We start from the raw sequence: 18,392 nt of genomic DNA, 5'->3' as shown, positions 1-18,392 counted from the left end.
TCTGATTACCAAAGGCGGGGCCTGTCAGCTGCCACCCTACCTCAGGGACCCTGCACGCATTGCCTGGGGTGGCTCGGCTGAGAAGCACGCTGTGTGGTCTCAGCAACCCAAGTGTCCGCCAACGAAAGAATGGACCACAAAATGTGGCCCATCCACACAAAGAAATGAAGCACTGACTTGCGCTCCAATGAGAAAGAACCTGATGCTGACAGAAAGAGTCCGGACAAAAGACTCCACACGCCGTGTGATGCCACCGATACGAAACGTACAGAATCGGCCGGGCGCGGTGGCTCACACCTGTAATCCCAGCACTTCGGGAGGCTGAGGCGGGAAGGTCACCTGAGGTCAGGAGTTCGAGACCAGCCTGACCAACATGGAGAAACCCCATCTCTACTAAAAATACAAAATTAGCCAGGTGTGGTGGCACATGCCTGTAATCCCAGCTACTCAGGAGGCTGAGGCAGGAAAATCGCTTCAACCTGGGAGGCGGAGGTGGCGGTGAGCAGAGATCACACCACTACACTCCAGCCTGGTCAACAAGAGCAAAACTTTGTCTCAAAAAAAAAAAAAAAAAAAAGAAGAAGAAATGTACAGAATCGGCAAATCCGGAGACATGTGGTTGCCTCATGCTGGGGAGGGCTTGGCGGGGGGAGGGATTACCAATGGGTACAGGGTTTCTTTTTGGTGTGATGAAAAACTCCCAGAATTAGATGGGGTGAGGTTGTACAATTTTGTGAATATACTAAAAACTCACTGGGTGCAGTGGCTCACACCTGTAATCCCAGCACTTTGTGAGGCTGGGACAGGAGGATCGCTTGAGCCCAGGAGTTCAAGACCAGACTCTGGACAACAGAGCAAGACCCCATCTCTACAAAAAATTAAAAAACTAGCCAGGTGGCGTGTGCCTGTGGTCCCAGATACTCAGGAGGCTGAAATGGGAGGATCTCTTGAGCCTGGGAGGTTGACGCTGCAGTAAGCCATCATCACGCCACTGTACTGCAGCCTGTGCAACAGAGTGAGACTCTGTCTCAAAAGACACACGTAAAACCATTAAACTGTACACTTTAAAAGGGTGAATCGTATGCCATGTGAATTATACCTCAATAAAGCTGTTAAATAACAATTTTTTTAAACCCCTAAAACAACATGATACGAGGGACCACGGGTTCATCATCCTCAACCCTACTCACTTGGCAAGGTGGGTGCCTCGCTCCCAGCCTGCATGAGACGCCCCTGAGCTGAGCAGGGCCCTGGGTACCGCAGCAGCCCTGGAAGCTACAGGGGCACCAGGCCAGGCCTCACTGGCTGCCCTCCCTCCCTCCCTGTGTGACCTCAGGCAGGTCGTTTCACCTCTCTAAGTGGCAGGTTCCACCAAACCGCACGCGTGTGCATCCTCAGTGCAGGCCTATTGGCCAGAGAAGGTGCAGCAAAGGTGAAATGCCGCAGTACCTGGGACAGACACTGGGTGATGCTGATGGCACAGCCACCATCACCGCTGTGCAGCTCAGTGGGACCACGCATACCCCAAACCTATGTGGACATCCCAGGAGTTTGAGGGGAGGGAGAAAGTGACAACACTTGGAGTTGATCACATGCCAGGCACAGCGCTAAGAATTCACCGCGTCTTGGCCAGACGCAATGGCTCTCCTGTAATCCCAGCACTTTGGGAGGCTGACACGGGCAGATCACCTTGAGGTCAGGAGTTCGAGACCAGCCTAGCCAACATGGTGAAACCTTGTCTCTAAAAAAATACAAAAACTAGCCGGGCATGATGGCAGGTACCTGTAATCCCAGCTCCCGGGGAGGCTGAGACAGGGGAATCGCTTGAACCCGGGAGGCAGAGGTTGCAGTGAGCTGAGATCACACCACTGCACTCCGGCCTGGACAACAGAGCAAGACTCCGTCCGTCTCAACAACAACAACAACAAACAAAAGACAAAAAAACAAAAATTAGCCAGGCGTGGTGGTGGGTGCCTGTAATCCCCAGCTATTCAGGAGGCTAAGGTGTGAGAATCGCTTGAACCGGGAGGCAGAGGTTGCGGTGAGCTGAGATCATACCATTGCACTCCAGCCTGGGCGACAGAGGGAGACTGTCTCAAAAAAGAATTAGCCTCCTTTTATCATTTAATCTCCACAACAATCCACGTGGCTAGATAAGGAAGGAGGCAGGTCCTTGGAACCGCAGGCAGACTGTGGAGGAGCGGGTGCTCCACACCCCCGGGGGCAGGTGAGCCCCTGTGCTTTCTCATGAGGCAGGCCCAGCCTGGCTGGAGCAAGACCCACCTACCTGCAGGTACTCTGTGAAGAAGGACCCCAGCTCTGTCTTCAGTAGCTGCCTGTGGGTGGGAGGGGAGACAAGAGTGAGTCCCAGACCACACGGCACTGGCGTGGGGGACCCAGGGACTGGGGTGGGGCCTCCTGGGCAGCGGGAGACCAGCATGCTTAGCCCAAAAACATGGGGAATGGACAAGCCCCACCCATCCAGACCGGCAGGGGCTGGGTCGGCCTCACGTCCGGGCCCTCCACGGTCCGCAGTGGCGGCTCTTCAACTAGATCCCTGCGCTCATGTCACAGTAGAAGAGGCCAAGGGGTCCTCAGAGGGAAGACAGTGGCCTCTGCGTCTTACACCTTCTGGAAAGACACCTGGCAGGGCTGGGCCTGCACCACTTGGTTTGCTCCCGCCTTCTACCCGGATGCCACGGGCTCCTCCTTTCTCCCCCTGCAGAGCTTCTTGCCAAGTGTTTCCTCTCTATTCCAGAGAAGCTCATTCAGTCTTCACCAACCCAGCTGCAGGCATTCACCGGGACTCCCCTTTTATTACAGGGGAGGAAAGAGGCTCGCAGAGGTCAAGACACCAGACCAGGGCCACATGGGACACACCAGAGCTGAGATCTGACCCTCATCCTTGGCACTCAACGCTGACAATTCCTCCTTCCCTCCCTACACACCTCCAGGGCCTGAGAGAATGGGAGCATCACATTCTACACCAGCCAGGCTGAAAGCACACAGACACTGTCAGCGCTGAGGCCCCAGATATGACCTGCCAATAGTCTTCTGAACCAAATACATCAGAAATCTTACTTTTTAGGTTGCTATTCCCATTAGGAATTTCTTTTTTTTTTTTTTTTTTTTTTTTTTTTTTTTTTTTTTGAGACAGAGTCTTACTCTGTCCCCCAGGCTGGAGTGCAGTGGTGTGATCTTGACTCACCACAACCTCCACCTCCTGGGTTCAAGTGATTCTCCCACCTCAGCCTCTCAAGTAGCTGGGACTACAGGCGTGCACCAACAGGCCCAGCTAACTTTCGTATTTTTAGTAGAGATGGGGCTTCATCGTGTTGGCAAGGTTGGTCTTGAACTCCTGACCTCAAGGGATCCACCCACCTTGGCCTCCCAAAGTGTTGGGATTACAGGTATGAGCCACCGCACCCGGCCTAGGAAACTTTCTAATCAGTCCTGAATTACAGGCAGTTCTCAATTTGCATGGTTCTGATACATGCAAGTTTCAGTTATCCTGGTTAAGTAAAGTAACAGCAGTCACCCAACCACATGGTTCAAATTTCGGTTCTCGGCACATTAACTGAGTAACTGCATAAAGTACAAGCTCTGTGGCTGCTCTCCAGTCCACAAATCAAAATGTAGGTAACAAATGTGTACAACAATCACTGACCAATTGCAACATTTCTTTCAAAGTCAGTCTGTGATTGGTCCCTGAGTATCTGTCAGCAGTTCATGCACAGACAGCAAAGGTGCGACCTGTGTTGCCTCCTTGTCTCCCAGTGTGAAACCCATGTGGCATTCTGTAAAAATGGACACAAGAAAGAGCAACTGACCAACACAGATAAAAGTGCAGCAAATCAATGAAAACTGATCATGTTCTGAACAGGTAAACACTGCTCAAACTGCTATGTTCCCACTATTTTTTATTTTATTTATTTTTATTTTTTTGACACAGAGTTTTGCTCTTTTTGCCCAGGCTGGAGTGCAATAGCGCGATCTCGGCTCACCACAACCTCTGCCTCCCGGGTTCAAGTGATTCTCCTGCCTCAACCTCCCAAGTAGCTGGGATTACAGGCATGCACCATCACGCATGGCTAATTTTGTATTTTTTAGTACAGACAGGGTTTCTCCATGTTGGCCAGGCTGGTCTCGAACTCCCGACCTCAGGTGATCTGCCTGCTTTGGCCTCCCAAAGTGCTGGGATGACAGGTGTGAGCCACCGTGCCTGGCTTATTTTTTATTTTTGGAGATGGAGTCTTACTCTGTCGCCCAGGTTGCAGTAGAGTGGCGTGATCTCGGCTCACTGCAACCTCCACCTCCCAGGTTCAAGTGATTCTCCTGCCTCAGCCTCCCCAGTAGCTGCAATTACAGGCACATACCATCACGCCTGGCTAATTTTTGTATTTTTAGTAGAGAAGGGGTTTCACCATGTTAGACAGGCTGGTCTTGAGCTCCTGACCCGAGGTAATCCACCTGCCTCGGCCTCCCAAAGTGCTGGGATTACAGGCGTGAGCCAACGTGCCTGGCCCCAATGTTTTAAATTATAGTGCACTAAATATTAATTTTACTGTACAATCTTTTTCATTTCTCTATATGGTTACAACCAAATATTAAAACATGTTGGCTGGGCGCGGTGGCTCAAGCCTGTAATCCCAGCACTTTGGGAGGCCGAGATGGGCGGATCACAAGGTCAGGAGATCGAGACCATCCTGGCTAACCCGGTGAAACCCCGTCTCGACTAAAAAATACAAAAAACTAGCCGGGTGAGGTGGCGGGCACCTATAGTCCCAGCTACTCGGGAGGCTGAAGCAGGAGAATAGCGTGAACCTGAAAGGCGGAGTTTGCAGTGAGCTGAGATCCGGCCACTGCACTCCAGTTCGGGCGACAGAGCGAGACTCCGTCTCAAAAAAAACAAAACAAAACAAAACAAAAAACAAAAAAAAACATGTTGGTTACGTTTATAACCAATAGTAAAACAGCTTTCAATGTTCTGACAAGTTTTGGCCGGGTGTAGCAGCTCATGCCTGTAATCCCAGCACTTTGGGAGGCTGAGATAAGCAGACCACCTGAGGTCGAGTTCGAAACCAGCCTGATGAACATGGTGAAACCCCGTCTCTACTAAAAATGCAAATATCAGCCGGGTGTGGTGGTGTGCACCTGTAATCCCAGCTACTCAGGAGTCTGAGACAGGAGAATGGCTTAAACTGGGGAGGCGGAGGTTGCAGTGAGCCAAGATCGCATCACTGCACTCCAACCTGGATGACAGAGCGAGTCTCTGTCTCAAAAAAAAAAAAAAAAAAGGCCGGGCGTGGTGGCTCAAGCCTGTAATCCCAGCACTTTGGGAGGCCGAGACGGGCGGATCACGAGGTCAGGAGATCGAGACCATCCTGGCTAACACGGGGAAACCCCGTCTCTACTAAAAATACAAAAAACTAGCCAGGCGAGGTGGCGGGCGCCTGTAGTCCCAGCTACTCGGGAGGCTGAGGCAGGAGAATGGCGTAAACCCGGGAGGTGGAGCTTGCAGTGAGCTGAGATCCGGCCACTGCACTCCAGCCTGGGCGACAGAGCAAGACTCCGTCTCAACAACAACAACAACAACAACAACAACAACAAAAAAGTTTGTAAAGATTATGGAACAATTGTCATTTTCCCTGTGGTTTACTAAGATCGCACAGTTTCAATGTGTAGTCATTTTGGGAGCCCTGCACTGTGGTTCAAAGAGAGGACTGGCTGAAGTTTTCAAAAGCAACGTGCTGGGGAAAAAGGCCCAAATAAGGCTTGCTTTCTGCAAGCTGCCTACCCTTTTCACTGTGCCCCTGGCCACCAGGAGTCGGAGGGTGACAAAGTCTACTGTTCCTGCTCCGGTCAGCTCTCTTAACCATGGATCTGTGGGGGCTAGTGGAGGTGCAATAAACATAGCTTCCCCCATACACAGTGAGTGCGTGCTCTAGTCCTCAGAGGCCCTTTTGGGGTGGTGGGGGGATTGTACTTTATATTCCTGGAGAAGCTGTAAGCTAGACCCCAGTTCAGGGCTGGCTTCCCCGACCACGCCATGGGGTCTGGGATCTGGGAGTTAAGTGAAGCCCAGAGAGGTGACCTGGACTGAGGTAACCAGCACTCAGGTGTTGGGATGGAGGTGGCTCCTGCACCTGGTCATCACCAGAGCTCGGGGCTCAGCGCAGTACTGCAGGTGCACGGAAGCACAGGGCAAAATACTAATGCTCCTGCACACTTCTGTGGGCAGTGCTGAGGCAGGCCAGTCACAGGCCTCTGTTCACAGCCACCTGACAGGTGATGTTAGTGTCCCCATTTTATGGATGGGGAAGCTGAGGTTCAGGCTAACAGAGCAGCTGAGTGGTGCCAGCCCTGGAGTCTGGCCCTGCGCCTGGCCAGCAGCTTCTCTTAGTAGCAGGACTGGCTTTGAGGCCCAACATCCTCCCTTGCACAACTGTGAAATCAGCACAGTGGCATTAACAAGGCCGAGGTTCACCCTGTGATCACAGACAGTGGTGCCCCGAGTGACCCTTGGCAGGCAGCCCCCACCCCAGCAGTCCCCCCAACCTTCTCCCACTGTCCCCAGGACCTGTCCTCTGGTCCTCCAAGGACCAAGCTGTGACCTCAGCCTCATGGAGTGATCCCCATGTCCACGCAGCCTCTGTCTCAAAGTTACCGCAGGCATTACTTGCAGGGCCACTTTGGGTGATGCCAGAGAGCAGGGCACCAGGTGAGAAGGGAGGGTCTTCACAGAAGGCACAAGGCTGAGCCCGAGGGTGTCTGCTCAGCAAATCTGGGCTGGAGGGCAGACCCAGGGCTTGCTAGCACGCCATGTGACTCTGGAGGAGACCCTTCCCCTGTCTGGGCCTCTGCACCGTTGTCTGTGGCCTGAGATCCACGTGAACATAGAGCAGGAGGTGAGGCAGGCGAGTAGGGTCTGGAGGCAGGGAACCTAAGGCCAATTTACACTGACTTCCTAGAACTAAATCCAAAGGAAGACCCCAACATTCCACGCCCAAGTAACAAAAGGACCAGAGGCTACTTCCTTTGCAACCCCTCTCAATTCTGCACGGCAGATGAAAAACTGCAAGTACCCCTACCACAACTGGTTGGGCCAAGTCTTCCATTGCATAGGAGTATAACTTTGTAACCTCAGCTTCTGACTGATCACTTTCCACAACCAATCACACGTTTGCATTGGGTGCTTCACTTCAGCTTCTGATTGGTCGCTTTCCGCAACCAATCAGACTGACTGTGGGCCAGTACTTTATTTACATAGGGTGTATACCAAGTAACCAATGGGAAACCTCTAGAGGGTATTTAAACCCCAGAAAATTCTGTAACCAGGCCCTTGAGCTGCTTGCCTGCTTCCACTGTGGGGAGCGTGCTTTCGTTTTCAGTAAATCTCTGCTTTTGTTGCTTAATTCTTTCCTTGCTTTGTTTGTATGTTTTGTCCAATTCTTTGTTCAAAGCGCCAAGAACCTGGACACCCTCCACCAGTAACAGAGGGTCCCGGGGGTCAACTGGGACCAGGAGCAGCTGGAGCCCAGAAAAGCCTTCCTGGCCCTCTCCCTGCCCATGATGAGTACGGGCATGAATGCTGACGAAGGAATGAAGGAATGAATGAATGTCTCCTTCAGGACCAAATGGCCCCTCAGCTCAAATCCCAGAGTGGCTCTAACGAAGTCCTACCTGGGGTGGCTCCAACTCACTGGCCACCTCTCGGGCTCCCCTCGCCTCCTCCGACATTTCCTCTCACCCAGCAGCTCACACAGAATGAAGTGACCGAACTGCACTCACTCCTTTTCTGGGCAGGGGGGAGGGGCACCATGGCTGAGCATCCCCCCATTTGCACTGTGCCCACCAACTCTCCCAGACCCCAGTGAGAGCACAGACACCGCCTCAGATCTGAACTGACCACAGGCTGAGGATGAGTGGCCAGTTCGGGCCCCACTGCCTCTGGCTAGAAATGCTGCCGAAGGCCTCGTCCACCTCTCAAGCCTACAGGTAGTGGGTACTCACAATGAATGCTAAATGGACGGGCGACTTCCACCTGGCAGCCACCAGCACCTGGAATCCCCTCATTCCTGACCTGTGAGACCCCTTCCAGGCAGGGGAGAGTTCGTACACTAATTCCAGCCATGCAAAAGCCCTACAAGATGGGAACCATGTTCATTACAGAGATGGGGAGACTGAGACTCTGGGAACGCAATGATGAAGCCAAAGGCTGGACCAAGGAACCCAAGGTTGGAGCCCTAGTCCTGCAGATGAAAAACAGGTATCCTTCCTACAGGACACGAGAAGAGGGCCTGCCCAGGTCCAGGATTGTGGGAAACTTCAAAGTCAAGTAGCTTAAATCTAACCAGCACCTCTGGCCTGCACATGAGACCTGCTGCTGACAGGCTGCGGGCATGGCCACCTGGCCTGAGCTGAGCTGAGCACGGGCTTCCTGACAGTGGGAGGGCACCACACCCTGAGGGGAACCCCAAACCAGCCCCATGCATGCTAGGAATAGAAGACACCATGCCAGGGAGGGAGAAGTGGGGGTGTGGGTGTCCTCAGATCACAGGAGGGGAGCCCAGGGGATGAAGCTGCAGTAAAGCCCAGGCCCTAGGGGCTAGCAGGCTACAGACGGGACAGCCTGGGTGTACCTGGGATGTCAGCCTCAAGAGAGACAGCTGTGGGAAGGGTCTGCAGGGTCAGAAAGCAGAGGCTGGGACACCCCGTCCAGGGGGTTTGCTGCTTCCTGGGAGCAGCTAGGCCAGCAGGACCTGGGCAGGGTCCTGCTGGAGCTGGGCAGGGACAGATCATCTGCGACTTGGCCAGGAGCCAGCAGGAGAGGCCTTGCAGGGAGCAGGTGGCCCGAGCTCCTGTCCATGAGCTCCTGCGCTACCCTGAGGACTCAGGTGCACGCTTCTCATGGTCAAAGGCAAACCAGTATGAGCCACATGGGATGCCGGGAGAGAGGCTGCCCCAGACAGACACCCTGGCTGTATTCTGCAGGGACAACATAGGCAGCACATAGCAGCCCAGGCCACTAAGCACAGGGGAAATGGACTTCATGGCTGAGCACAACGAGGGCACCCGGGGCCTCAGACTCTGTTTAAGAGGGTGGGTCACATAATAATGACCCGTCAGGGATAATGTCATGCAAAGCCATCAAGATAAAAAGAGATTTAGGTCCTTAAATCCACAGTCCTCTGGATGGAGAGTGACTTATTCGTTAAGATTTTTTTCTTGTTTTCTCAGCCAGGTGCAGTGGCTCCCGCCTATAATCCCAACACTAAGGCAGGAGGATCGCTTGAGCCCAGGAGTTTGAGACCAGCTTGGGCAACAGAGCAAGACCTCATCTCTAGAAAAAATAAAAAAAAATTAGCTGGGCTTGGCGCTGGACACCTTTAGTCCCAGCTACTCAGGAGGCTGAGGTGGTAGGATCACTTGAGCCCATGAGTTGCAGATGGCAGTGAGCTATGGAGCTATGTTCACGCCACTGCTCTTCAGCCTGGGCAACAGGTCGAGACCTAGTCTCTTAAAAAAAAAAAAGAAAAAGAATGCCGGGTGCGGTGGCTCAAGCCTGTAATCCCAGCACTTTGGGAGGCTGAGGCGGGCGGATCATGAGGTCAGGAGATCGAGACCATCCTGGCTAACACGGTGAAAACCCGTCTCTACTAAAAAATACAAAAAACTAGCCGGGCGACGGTGGCGGGCGCCTGTAGTCCCAGCTACTCTGGAGGCTGAGGCAGGAGAATGGCGTAAAACCCGGGAGGCGGAGCTTGCAGTGAGCTGAGATCCGGCCACTGCACTCCAGCCTGGGCCACAGAGCGAGACTCCGTCTCAAAAAAAAAAAAAAAGAAAAGAAAAGAAAGAAAAAGAAAAATATTTTTCTCTACCTGTAAAAATGATTACACAAAGTGTGTCCGTTTCCGTACCTTAGGAGGAGGAAAGGTGATCAAAGGAAGGGATCAAGAAAATAGCTAGACAACCGGACATTATACAAATTAAAATTTTTTGTGTTTCAAAGGACACAGAAAGAAAGTGAAATGACAGCTCACAGAATGGGAGGAAAGATTTGCAAACCAATATCTAACAGAGTCTAGATCCACAATATATAAAGAACTCCCATAGCTCAATAATACAAGGACAAATAACCCAACTGAAAAATGGGCAAGTGATGGGAACAGACAATTCTCCCAAGAAGAAACCTAAATGGCCAATAAACACCTGAAAAGGTGCTCAACATCATCAGTCATCAGGGAAATGCAAATCAAAACCACAAACAGATGCCACTTCTCGGAATGAAAGCCCTGGAAATAAGCATTGGTGAGGATGTGGACAAACCGAACTCTCCTGCCCTGCTTATACGCTGCTAAGTGGGACAGTGGAATGGTACAGTCACTGTGGGAAAGGCGAGAGTACCTCAAAAAGATAACCACAGAGTTATCATGGGACCCAGAAATTCCACTGCTAGGTATACGAACCTAAGAGACATGAGGCCAGGTGCGGCGGCTCAGGCCTGTAACCCCAGCACTTTGGGAGGCTGAGGCGGGCAGATCACTTCAGATCAGGAGTTCAAGGCCAGGCTGGCCAACTCGGTGAAATCCCGTCTCTACTAAAAATATAAAAATTAGCCAGGCATGGTTGTGCACGCCTGTAATCCCAGCTACTTAGGAGGCTAAGGGACGAGAATTGCTTGAACCCGGGAGGTGGGGGTTGCAGTGAGGCAAGACCGCGCCACTGCACTCCCGTCTGGGTGACCGATTAAGACTCACTCTCAAAAAAAAAAAAAAAGAGACGAAAACATGCATCCACACAAATTCTTGCACACAGATGTTCACAGCAGCGTTATTCATCACAGCCAAAAGGTACAAAGAACCACGTCCATCAGCCAAGGAGTGGGTGCGCATATGGCGTGCTTTCCATACCCACAACGGAATATGACATGGCATGAAAAGAAGCAAAGCAGGCAGGCCAGATGCAATGGCTCACACCTGTAATCCCAGCACTTTGGGAGGCCGAGGCGAGTGGATCACCTGAGGTCGGGAGTTCAAGATCAGCCTGACCAACATGAAGAAACCCTGTCTCTGTCTCTACTAAAAATACAAAATTAGCCGGGCATCATGGTGCATGCCTGTAATCCCAGCTACTCGGGAAGCCGAGGCAGGAGAATCCCTTGAACACGGGAGGCGGAGGTTGTGGTGAGCCGAGATCACGCCATTGCACTCTAGCCTGGGCGATAAGAGTGAAACTCTGTCTCAAAAAATAAATAAATAAATAAAATAAAATAGCGAAGCAGTGGTAAAAGCGAAGCAGGGGTACGTGCTCCTCCCTGATGGACCTCAAGAGCACTGCACTGAGTGAGAGAAGCCAGGCGTGAAGAGCCACCTGCTGTACTTCCATTGATAACGGAATGTCCAGAATAGGCACATCCACAGACAGAAAGCTGTCTGTGGTCACTGCCAGGGTATGAGGAGGGGCTGCTAAAGCTTTCTTGCTGGGGTAATGAAAATCTCCTGGATACCGGGCGCAGTGGCTCATGCCTGGAATCCCGGCACTTTGGGAGGCCAAGGTGGGTGGACCACCTGAGGTCAGGAGTTCGAGACCAGCCTGGCCAACACGGTGAAACCCCATCTCTACTAAAAATACAAAGATTAGACAGGCGTGGTGATGTGTGCCTGTAATCCCAGCTACTTGGAGGCTGAGGCAGGAGAATCACTTGAACCTGGGAGGCGGAGGTTGCAGTGAGATGAGGTCACACCACTGCACTCCAACCTGGGCAACAAGAGTGAAACTACGTCTTAAAAAAAAAAAAAAAAATCAAGGGGGACCATTTGGATGCTGGTGAAATCAATGTCTCTAGTAACAGAGATCTCATGGGATCAAAGCTAGTGACCAATTATGGATTTAATGTATCATTAAAGTCATTTGTTTTTTTTTTTTGAGACGGGGTCTTATTCTGTTACCCAGGCTGAAATGCAGTGGCATAGTCTTGGCTCACTGCAACCTCCGCCTCCGGGCTCACATGATTCTCATGCCTCAACCTCCCAAGTAGCTGGTACTACAGGCACCCGCCACCACGCCCAGGTGATTTTTTGTATTTTTGGTAGAGACAGGGTTTCACCATGTTGCCCAGGTTGGTCTTGAACTCCTGAACACAAGCAATCCCCCTGCCTCGGCCTCCCAAAGTGCTGGGATTACAGGGTGAGCCACTGTGCCCAGGCTAGTGTCATTGACTTTAATGTGGCCACACCGTCCAGAAGGGCTGGGGTAGGGCAGGAGGCTGAACAACCCAGCGGCCCTGAAGGCAGGGGCTTGAGCTCCCGCTCTATTCATTATTAGCCCTGTGACCTCAGCAACCCACGTCAACTGCTGCGCCTCAGTCTGCTCGCCGGTAAAATGGAGATAACAAGGCGTCCACTCCTTGGCGCTGCAGTGAAGAGTGGATGAGTGTTTTTTAAATTTACTTTTAAAAAACGTTAGCACATATTAATAGAGAAAGGGTCTTGTCATGTTGGTCTCAAACTCCTGGCCTCTGGCGATCCCCCAACTTTGGCTTCTCAACATGCCGAGATTACAGGCATGAGCCACTGCTCCAGGCCATGGATGGGTTTGGCGTGGAAAACTGGTCTAAGGCTGGCACAGAGCAAGGCTTCAGTAAAAAGACCCTGCTCTTATTCCTTAAACCTTCCAGCACTTAATTCTCAACTGGCTAAAAAGAAGTTGCCCCGAATAACCTAATTGCCCAGGGGCTCAAAGTCTAACACAGCCCCTGATTTTTACCCATTTCTTGGGTAGAATCCTGGAGCTGGCGAGGGGAGCCTGGGGCCCAGGGCAGCTTCTCTGTGTACCCATCCCCAGCACACACTCCTGGGGAGGCCGTCTGCTCTACATCAGCCCTGTGGAGAGGCAGCAGCAAGAATAGCCAATTACCAATGCTGTTCATGCCAAGGACGGGCAGGGGAGAAGGGTGTCCAAAGCCGGGGACTGTGCCTGCCGCCGGATTTGTGAATTTAAAAGTAACTCCTTTTGTTGTTGTTTAAATACCCAGCTGGTCGGGCATGGTGGCTCACATCTGTAATTCTAACCCTTTGAGAGGCCGGAGGTGGGAGGATGGCTTGAGTCCAGGAGTTCGAGACTAGCCTGGGTAGTAAGACTCCCATCTCTGCAAAAAATAAAAAATCAGCCAGGCGTAGTGGTACACACCTGTGGTCCCAGCCACTCAGGACGCTGAGGTGTGAGGCTTGCTTCTGCTCAGAAGGCAGAGGCTGCAGTGAGCTGAGACTGCACCACCACACTCCAGCCCGGGCAAGAGCAGGACCCTGTCTCAAGAACCAAACCAAACCAAACCCCCCGGCAGATCCTTTAGGGTCCTGTTTCCTGAAGCAGAGGCTCATCAGGAAAATGGGCTCCCGGAGCCCCACCCAGGGGTGGGCCAGATGAGCCAGAGAAAGGCAGGACACCCTGAACAAGTGGCATGTATTGGGCCTCAGTTTACCCACACATAAGGGCCCCTTCAGCGTTGTCACACAGGGTGGAAGGGGGCGCCTGTGTATGAAAGTCTTGGGCGGTCCACTGACTCTTCTCCTGAATAACAAGGGGAAGGATGACTGCCTATTTTGCCAGTATTCTTTTGACACAGGGATGAGGTAACAGGGTCAGGGCCAAAGGAAACAGCACAGAGCTGGGACCCGCCTCCTTGGAGCAGCTGTGTGATCCGGGGCGAGTCTCTTGACCTCTCTGAGCTTGGCCTCCTCCACTACAAATGGCAACCCTGGACTCCCTTGAAGCTCCTGCCACCTGGCTCGGGGCAGCAGCTCGGTGACTGTGCGTCCAGCCTGCTGCTTCGCAATCCTCATTTCCCGGCTATTCACAGGAAACGAGGGGCGTTCGGCAGGGCTGGAATTGCTTTTCCGGGAATGACACTCCCATCATTAGGCAAGGTGGGTCCTTCCTCTTCAACAGAATAAATATCTTTCGTGAAGCTCAGCACCAGTGGGGGCTGTCGGCGTCATCTCCAGCAGCTGTCTAAGTCCTACCCCGCTTCCCCTTGAAGACCCTTCTCTGGGCGGGTCGGGGCGCAGGGCCACGAGGCCTGAAGTGGTTTGTGGAGGTCCTGGCCCCGTGGCCACTGCTAACTTGGACCTCGCTCTCCTGTTGACAGATGGTCTCTGGGCGAGGAAGCCCAGGCATGGCTGATGGGTCAGGGGCCTGGCTGGGGCCTCTGACTCTGGGCCTAGCCCTCCCTGCCACTCAAGGACCTCCTTGCCACTCAAGGTGGGACAGACACTCACCGAACACCCTCGTTGAGGCTGAAGAGCTCCTGGTCGGGCAGCCCCTTGCGCTGGAAGACGGCAATCACCCCGTTGTGGATGCTGTGGGCAGAGGGAAGAGAACACCGCGGTCCCGAGGTCCGAGCGCCCCCTGGTTGCCCATCAGGCCCCCTTCCTCTTTTCCTCTCTCTTAGAAGGGCAGGATCGCCGTCCCTGCAGGACCCTGCTCATACCCACTTCAACTCTGAGGCCCTGCAACCCCGGTCCGGCCCTGCTGGAGCCCAGCCTGTATCACCAGGTGCCCTCTGGTCACCGCTCCAGGACCTTGCTCCCACGTCCTCTGCACGCTATGTGGCCAAACCTCAGCCAGCTCTGCTTCCTTTCTGGGTTCTTAACCCCACCCTGCCCAGGCCAGAAATCAGGAAACCCCCGCGCCTCTCCCACCCTCAAAAACATCCAAGTCCTGTGCACTGTTGCCCCTTCTCTACCTCCACAGCCACTCCAAGTTCAGGAGCATCACTGCGTCCCTAGCCAGCTGCGGGGCTCCCAACCCCTCATGCTTCCTGCCCCTGTTTGTAAAACTCTCTAAGGTTGCCGGGTGCGGTGGCTCACACCTGTAATCCCAGCACTTTGGGAGGCTGAGGCGGTGGATCACAAGGTCAGGAGATCGAGACCGTCGTGGCTAACATGGAGAAACCCCGTCTCTACTAAAAAATACAAAAAATCAGGAGGGTGCGATGGCCGGTGCCTGTAGTCCCAGCTACTCGGGAGCTGAGGCAGAAGAATGGCGTGAACCCGGGAGGCAGAGCTTGCAGTGAACCGAGATCGCGCCACTGCACTCCAGCCTGGGCGACGGAGCGAGACTCCGTCCCAAACCAAACCAAACCAAACCAAACTCTCTAAGGCAGGAGCTGGCAAACATGTTCTGTGAAGGGACAGAAAGCAAATCTTTTAGGCTTCATGGGTCACCAGTCTCTGTTACAACTGCTCAACGTGACTGTTGTGATGTGAAGGTAGCTGTGGCAGCAGGGCGCAGTGGTTCACGCCTGTAATCCCAACACTCTGGGAGGCCAAGGCAGGAGGATTGCTTGAGGCTGGGAGGTCGAGACCAGCCTGGGCAACACAGTGAGATCCTGCCTCTACACAAACCAAAAATAGGCCAGGCGCGGTGGCTCACTCCTGTGATCCCAGCACTCTGGGAGGCCAAGATGGGCGGATCACCTGAGGTCAGGAGTTTGAGACCAGCCTGGCCAACATGGCGAAACCTTGTCTCTACTAAAAATACAAAAATGAGGCCGGGCAGGGTGGCTCATGCCTGTAATCCCAGCACTTTGGGAGGCTGAGGAGGTCGAATCAACTGAGGTCGGGAAGTCCGGCCCATTTCTACCTCCTAGAGCTCTCCCCGCGCCCCTTCCTGGCTTGCCGGGACCTCGGATGACACGAGCCGGCCTCCCACCTCTCCACCACATCCACCCTCTGCAGAGGCCGCAGTTCCTTCCCTGCCCAGGGCTTTGTGAGGCAGCCACTGCCCGGCAGGCACAGCCTGAGGCCCTGCAGGCAGCATCCAGGGTCCCCCCGACATGGCCCCTCCCCACACTCCCAGGCATCCTGAGCTCTGACCCCAGTGTAGTACCCTCCGGGCAGCACCACATCTCTGGGTCTTAGTACCCACTGCCCCTCCTGGCTGGAAGGCCCTTCTCGTCCCTATCCATGAGGCAAGCAGCTATTCATCTTGATTCCGAGGCTACCACCTTCAAGAAGCCCTCTGACCCCTGACCCTTCCCTTCCCAGTGCTGACTCTCCACCAGCACTTTGCTGATTCACTTTCCTGGTCATGAGGGCCCGCTGCTGGCCACGAGGTCCTCAGGGTGAGAACCAGGTCTGGGTACAACAGTCACCTCCCACCCAGGACCTGGCTGCAGCCCTAAGGTTCCTATGGCAGACCAGCACCACACTTCTCACCTTGGAGGGGACAGCTGTCCACAGGATGCTGGCCACACCACAAAGCAGGCAGCCGCCACCACGCTCCTAACGTCCTCCCCTGCTTTAACTCTACCCTTGCCTGTGACCTGGCCACCCATTTTGCAGATGAGAAAACCAAGGCCCAAGTGGCTAAGTCCTCTGCTGGAAGTCACAGAGCAGCCGGCATCTTGGACCCCTGTGCACCCGAACTCCCCTGTGCTCCTTTTCCCAGGCAGCGTCCCCACACGGAGCCGGGGCTGGGCGGGGCTTCCTGTCTCCCTGTCCTCTCGGGCGCAGGGCAGAGTCACAGGCCTCATATTCCACATGCTTCGAGGAGGCTCTGAGCAGCATGGGGGCTGTGCCAGGTTCCACAGCTGGTGCTCGGCCTGGCCCGGCTGCAGGCTGAGACCCAGCTCGGCTCAGGGCTTCATCAGCTTCTCAGCAGGCACCGGCCGAGATCACACCGGATACGCATCCCTGGCCTGGGATGCCCAACTGCACCGGAATGCTCCTTAGTCCCCTGTCTGGCGACACAGGCTCTCTACCTTTGTTTATTGTCTGTAAGTTGGGAATCGTTAAGAGCGCCACCCCCAGTGAGTCTGAAGGAGCCGGCCCAGCGGAGAGGCTGGTGGCTAGTCATCCCCTCGTGGCTGGGATGATGCTCCCCTGTGAGAAGCACTGGGGAGGCCCCAGCCCCACAACGATGTCACAGTAGAGCTGCCCCCGTCCCTATTTTCAGACTAAAAAAAGTTGAAAATCCCAAGGGAAGTCCGCTAGGAAACCAGCTGTCCCCCAACAGCAGCCACCCTGCAATCCTAGCAGCTGCAGACGCCCTCCCAGCCCTGTGGCAGCTGCTGGGGTGGGTTGGAGGCAGTGGAGCCCTTCATTGCCTGGGAGAGCCTCTGGGATATGGCAGGCGGAGGTACTCCTAGCTACTATCTCCAGACCCTGGATGGAGGTTCAGGGGTGCCTTCCCAAGTTCTCTCCTGGAGCCCAGGCCTCCCTTACAGTGCATGCTGGAGCCACTGCTGGACCCAATTCAGGCAGAGGAGACAGTGCAGCGGTGTCGCCAGGGCCACCAAGGCTCGCAGCGGGTCCCAGGCTTCAGCCCTGCTGTCCTCAGTGACCTGCCCTGAGCAGCCTGTCCTTCCTTCCTGTTCATTAAACCTCCTGGGGACCTCCAGCCCACTCTGGTCACCCTGCCAGGGGTGACCCTACACCATGGGGCCTCTGGAAGAAGTTCTCTCTCTGACCTGCGGCCCTCTTGGGGTCTGGTGTCACTCACACAGCCCTCCTCACTATTCCCTTGAGGCCCCAGGCTGGTGCTGCGCTGGCTTCTTCCTGCGCCGGGCCTCCGTCCCCCTGTTCCCTCTGCCTGGGGCTCGCCCCCCACCTGCCCTCCCTTGCAGCTGTGTGGGAGAGCTAGCTACTTTGACCATGGTCTTCTTTTTAGGGGAGGAAGGGTCTACCTGGCTTACGGTTAGACCTCCCGATGCCCCACCTAGCCTCACACTCTGGCTGCACAGAGCAAAGCCCAGCAAGCACCTGCCCGAGAATACCTGCCCGAAAGTGTTGTGGTGTGCCCTTCCCCACCCAGAGGCCTGAGCCTCTCCTGGGCTCCTTGCCCTGGACGTTCTCCCATCCACACTCCTCACCCCTGCCTCCTCTCTCCGCGGACCCTGAACTTCCTCCCATCCCCAGGTTGGTCCAAGGTGCAGGCCTGGGTTTGAATCCCAGCACTACACTTCCGGGCTGGGTAACTCGGCCAAGTTACCACCTAACCACTCAGTGGTTCAGCGTCCCCAGCAGGAAAATGGACTTCTCAGTACAGTGCCACCGCCCCGGTTGCTGTAAGGTCAGCATGCCCTGCCCTGCCCTGCAGCCTTTTCCGTGAAGCTATAGGGTGGGGCTTGCATCTACCACTCCTTGGCCACACCCAGCCTGGGCCCACCTACTCTGTGGCTTCTCAGTCGTCTAACCACCAGGCCCCAGGTTACATACAGGAGAAGACACGGAGTCACACAGCCTGGCACCTGCAGAGGCCCCTCCCCCACCCCCAGGCCACTCAGGACCTCTGCTCCTCTCCACCCCCACCCAAACCCTTGGAGACGGTGGGGTAAGGGTGTTTGGTAAACAAAAAAGCCTCCGCTGCGGGCCACTCAGGGATAAAGG

General features: G+C 54.3%; 1 protein-coding gene across 6 annotated transcripts in view; it reads right to left on the bottom strand.

The window, feature by feature from the left end:
* PRR5 (proline rich 5) overlaps positions 1–18,392 on the bottom strand; it is a 70,586-nt gene that overhangs the window by 10,609 nt on the left and 41,585 nt on the right. For 3 of the 6 annotated variants that reach the window (XM_010368824.2, XM_010368752.1, XM_010368684.2), the window contains 2 exons: positions 14,280–14,360; positions 2,288–2,336 (listed from right to left, as the gene is read on the bottom strand). In XM_010368824.2, the coding sequence (XP_010367126.1) occupies positions 2,288–2,336; positions 14,280–14,360 (130 nt within the window). Of the gene's footprint in view, positions 1–2,287; positions 2,337–3,667; positions 3,798–14,279; positions 14,361–14,872; positions 14,892–18,392 lie in introns of those variants that run through there. The other 3 variants (XM_030914594.1, XM_030914595.1, XM_030914593.1) reach the window with 3 other exon arrangements.

This window comes from Rhinopithecus roxellana, chromosome 13 (assembly GCF_007565055.1).
Source record: "Rhinopithecus roxellana isolate Shanxi Qingling chromosome 13, ASM756505v1, whole genome shotgun sequence".
In the NCBI taxonomy this organism is placed as follows: domain Eukaryota; kingdom Metazoa; phylum Chordata; class Mammalia; order Primates; family Cercopithecidae; genus Rhinopithecus; species Rhinopithecus roxellana.
The sequence above is the reverse complement of the archived record's forward strand: the minus strand, read 5'-3'. Positions and strand labels throughout refer to the sequence as shown.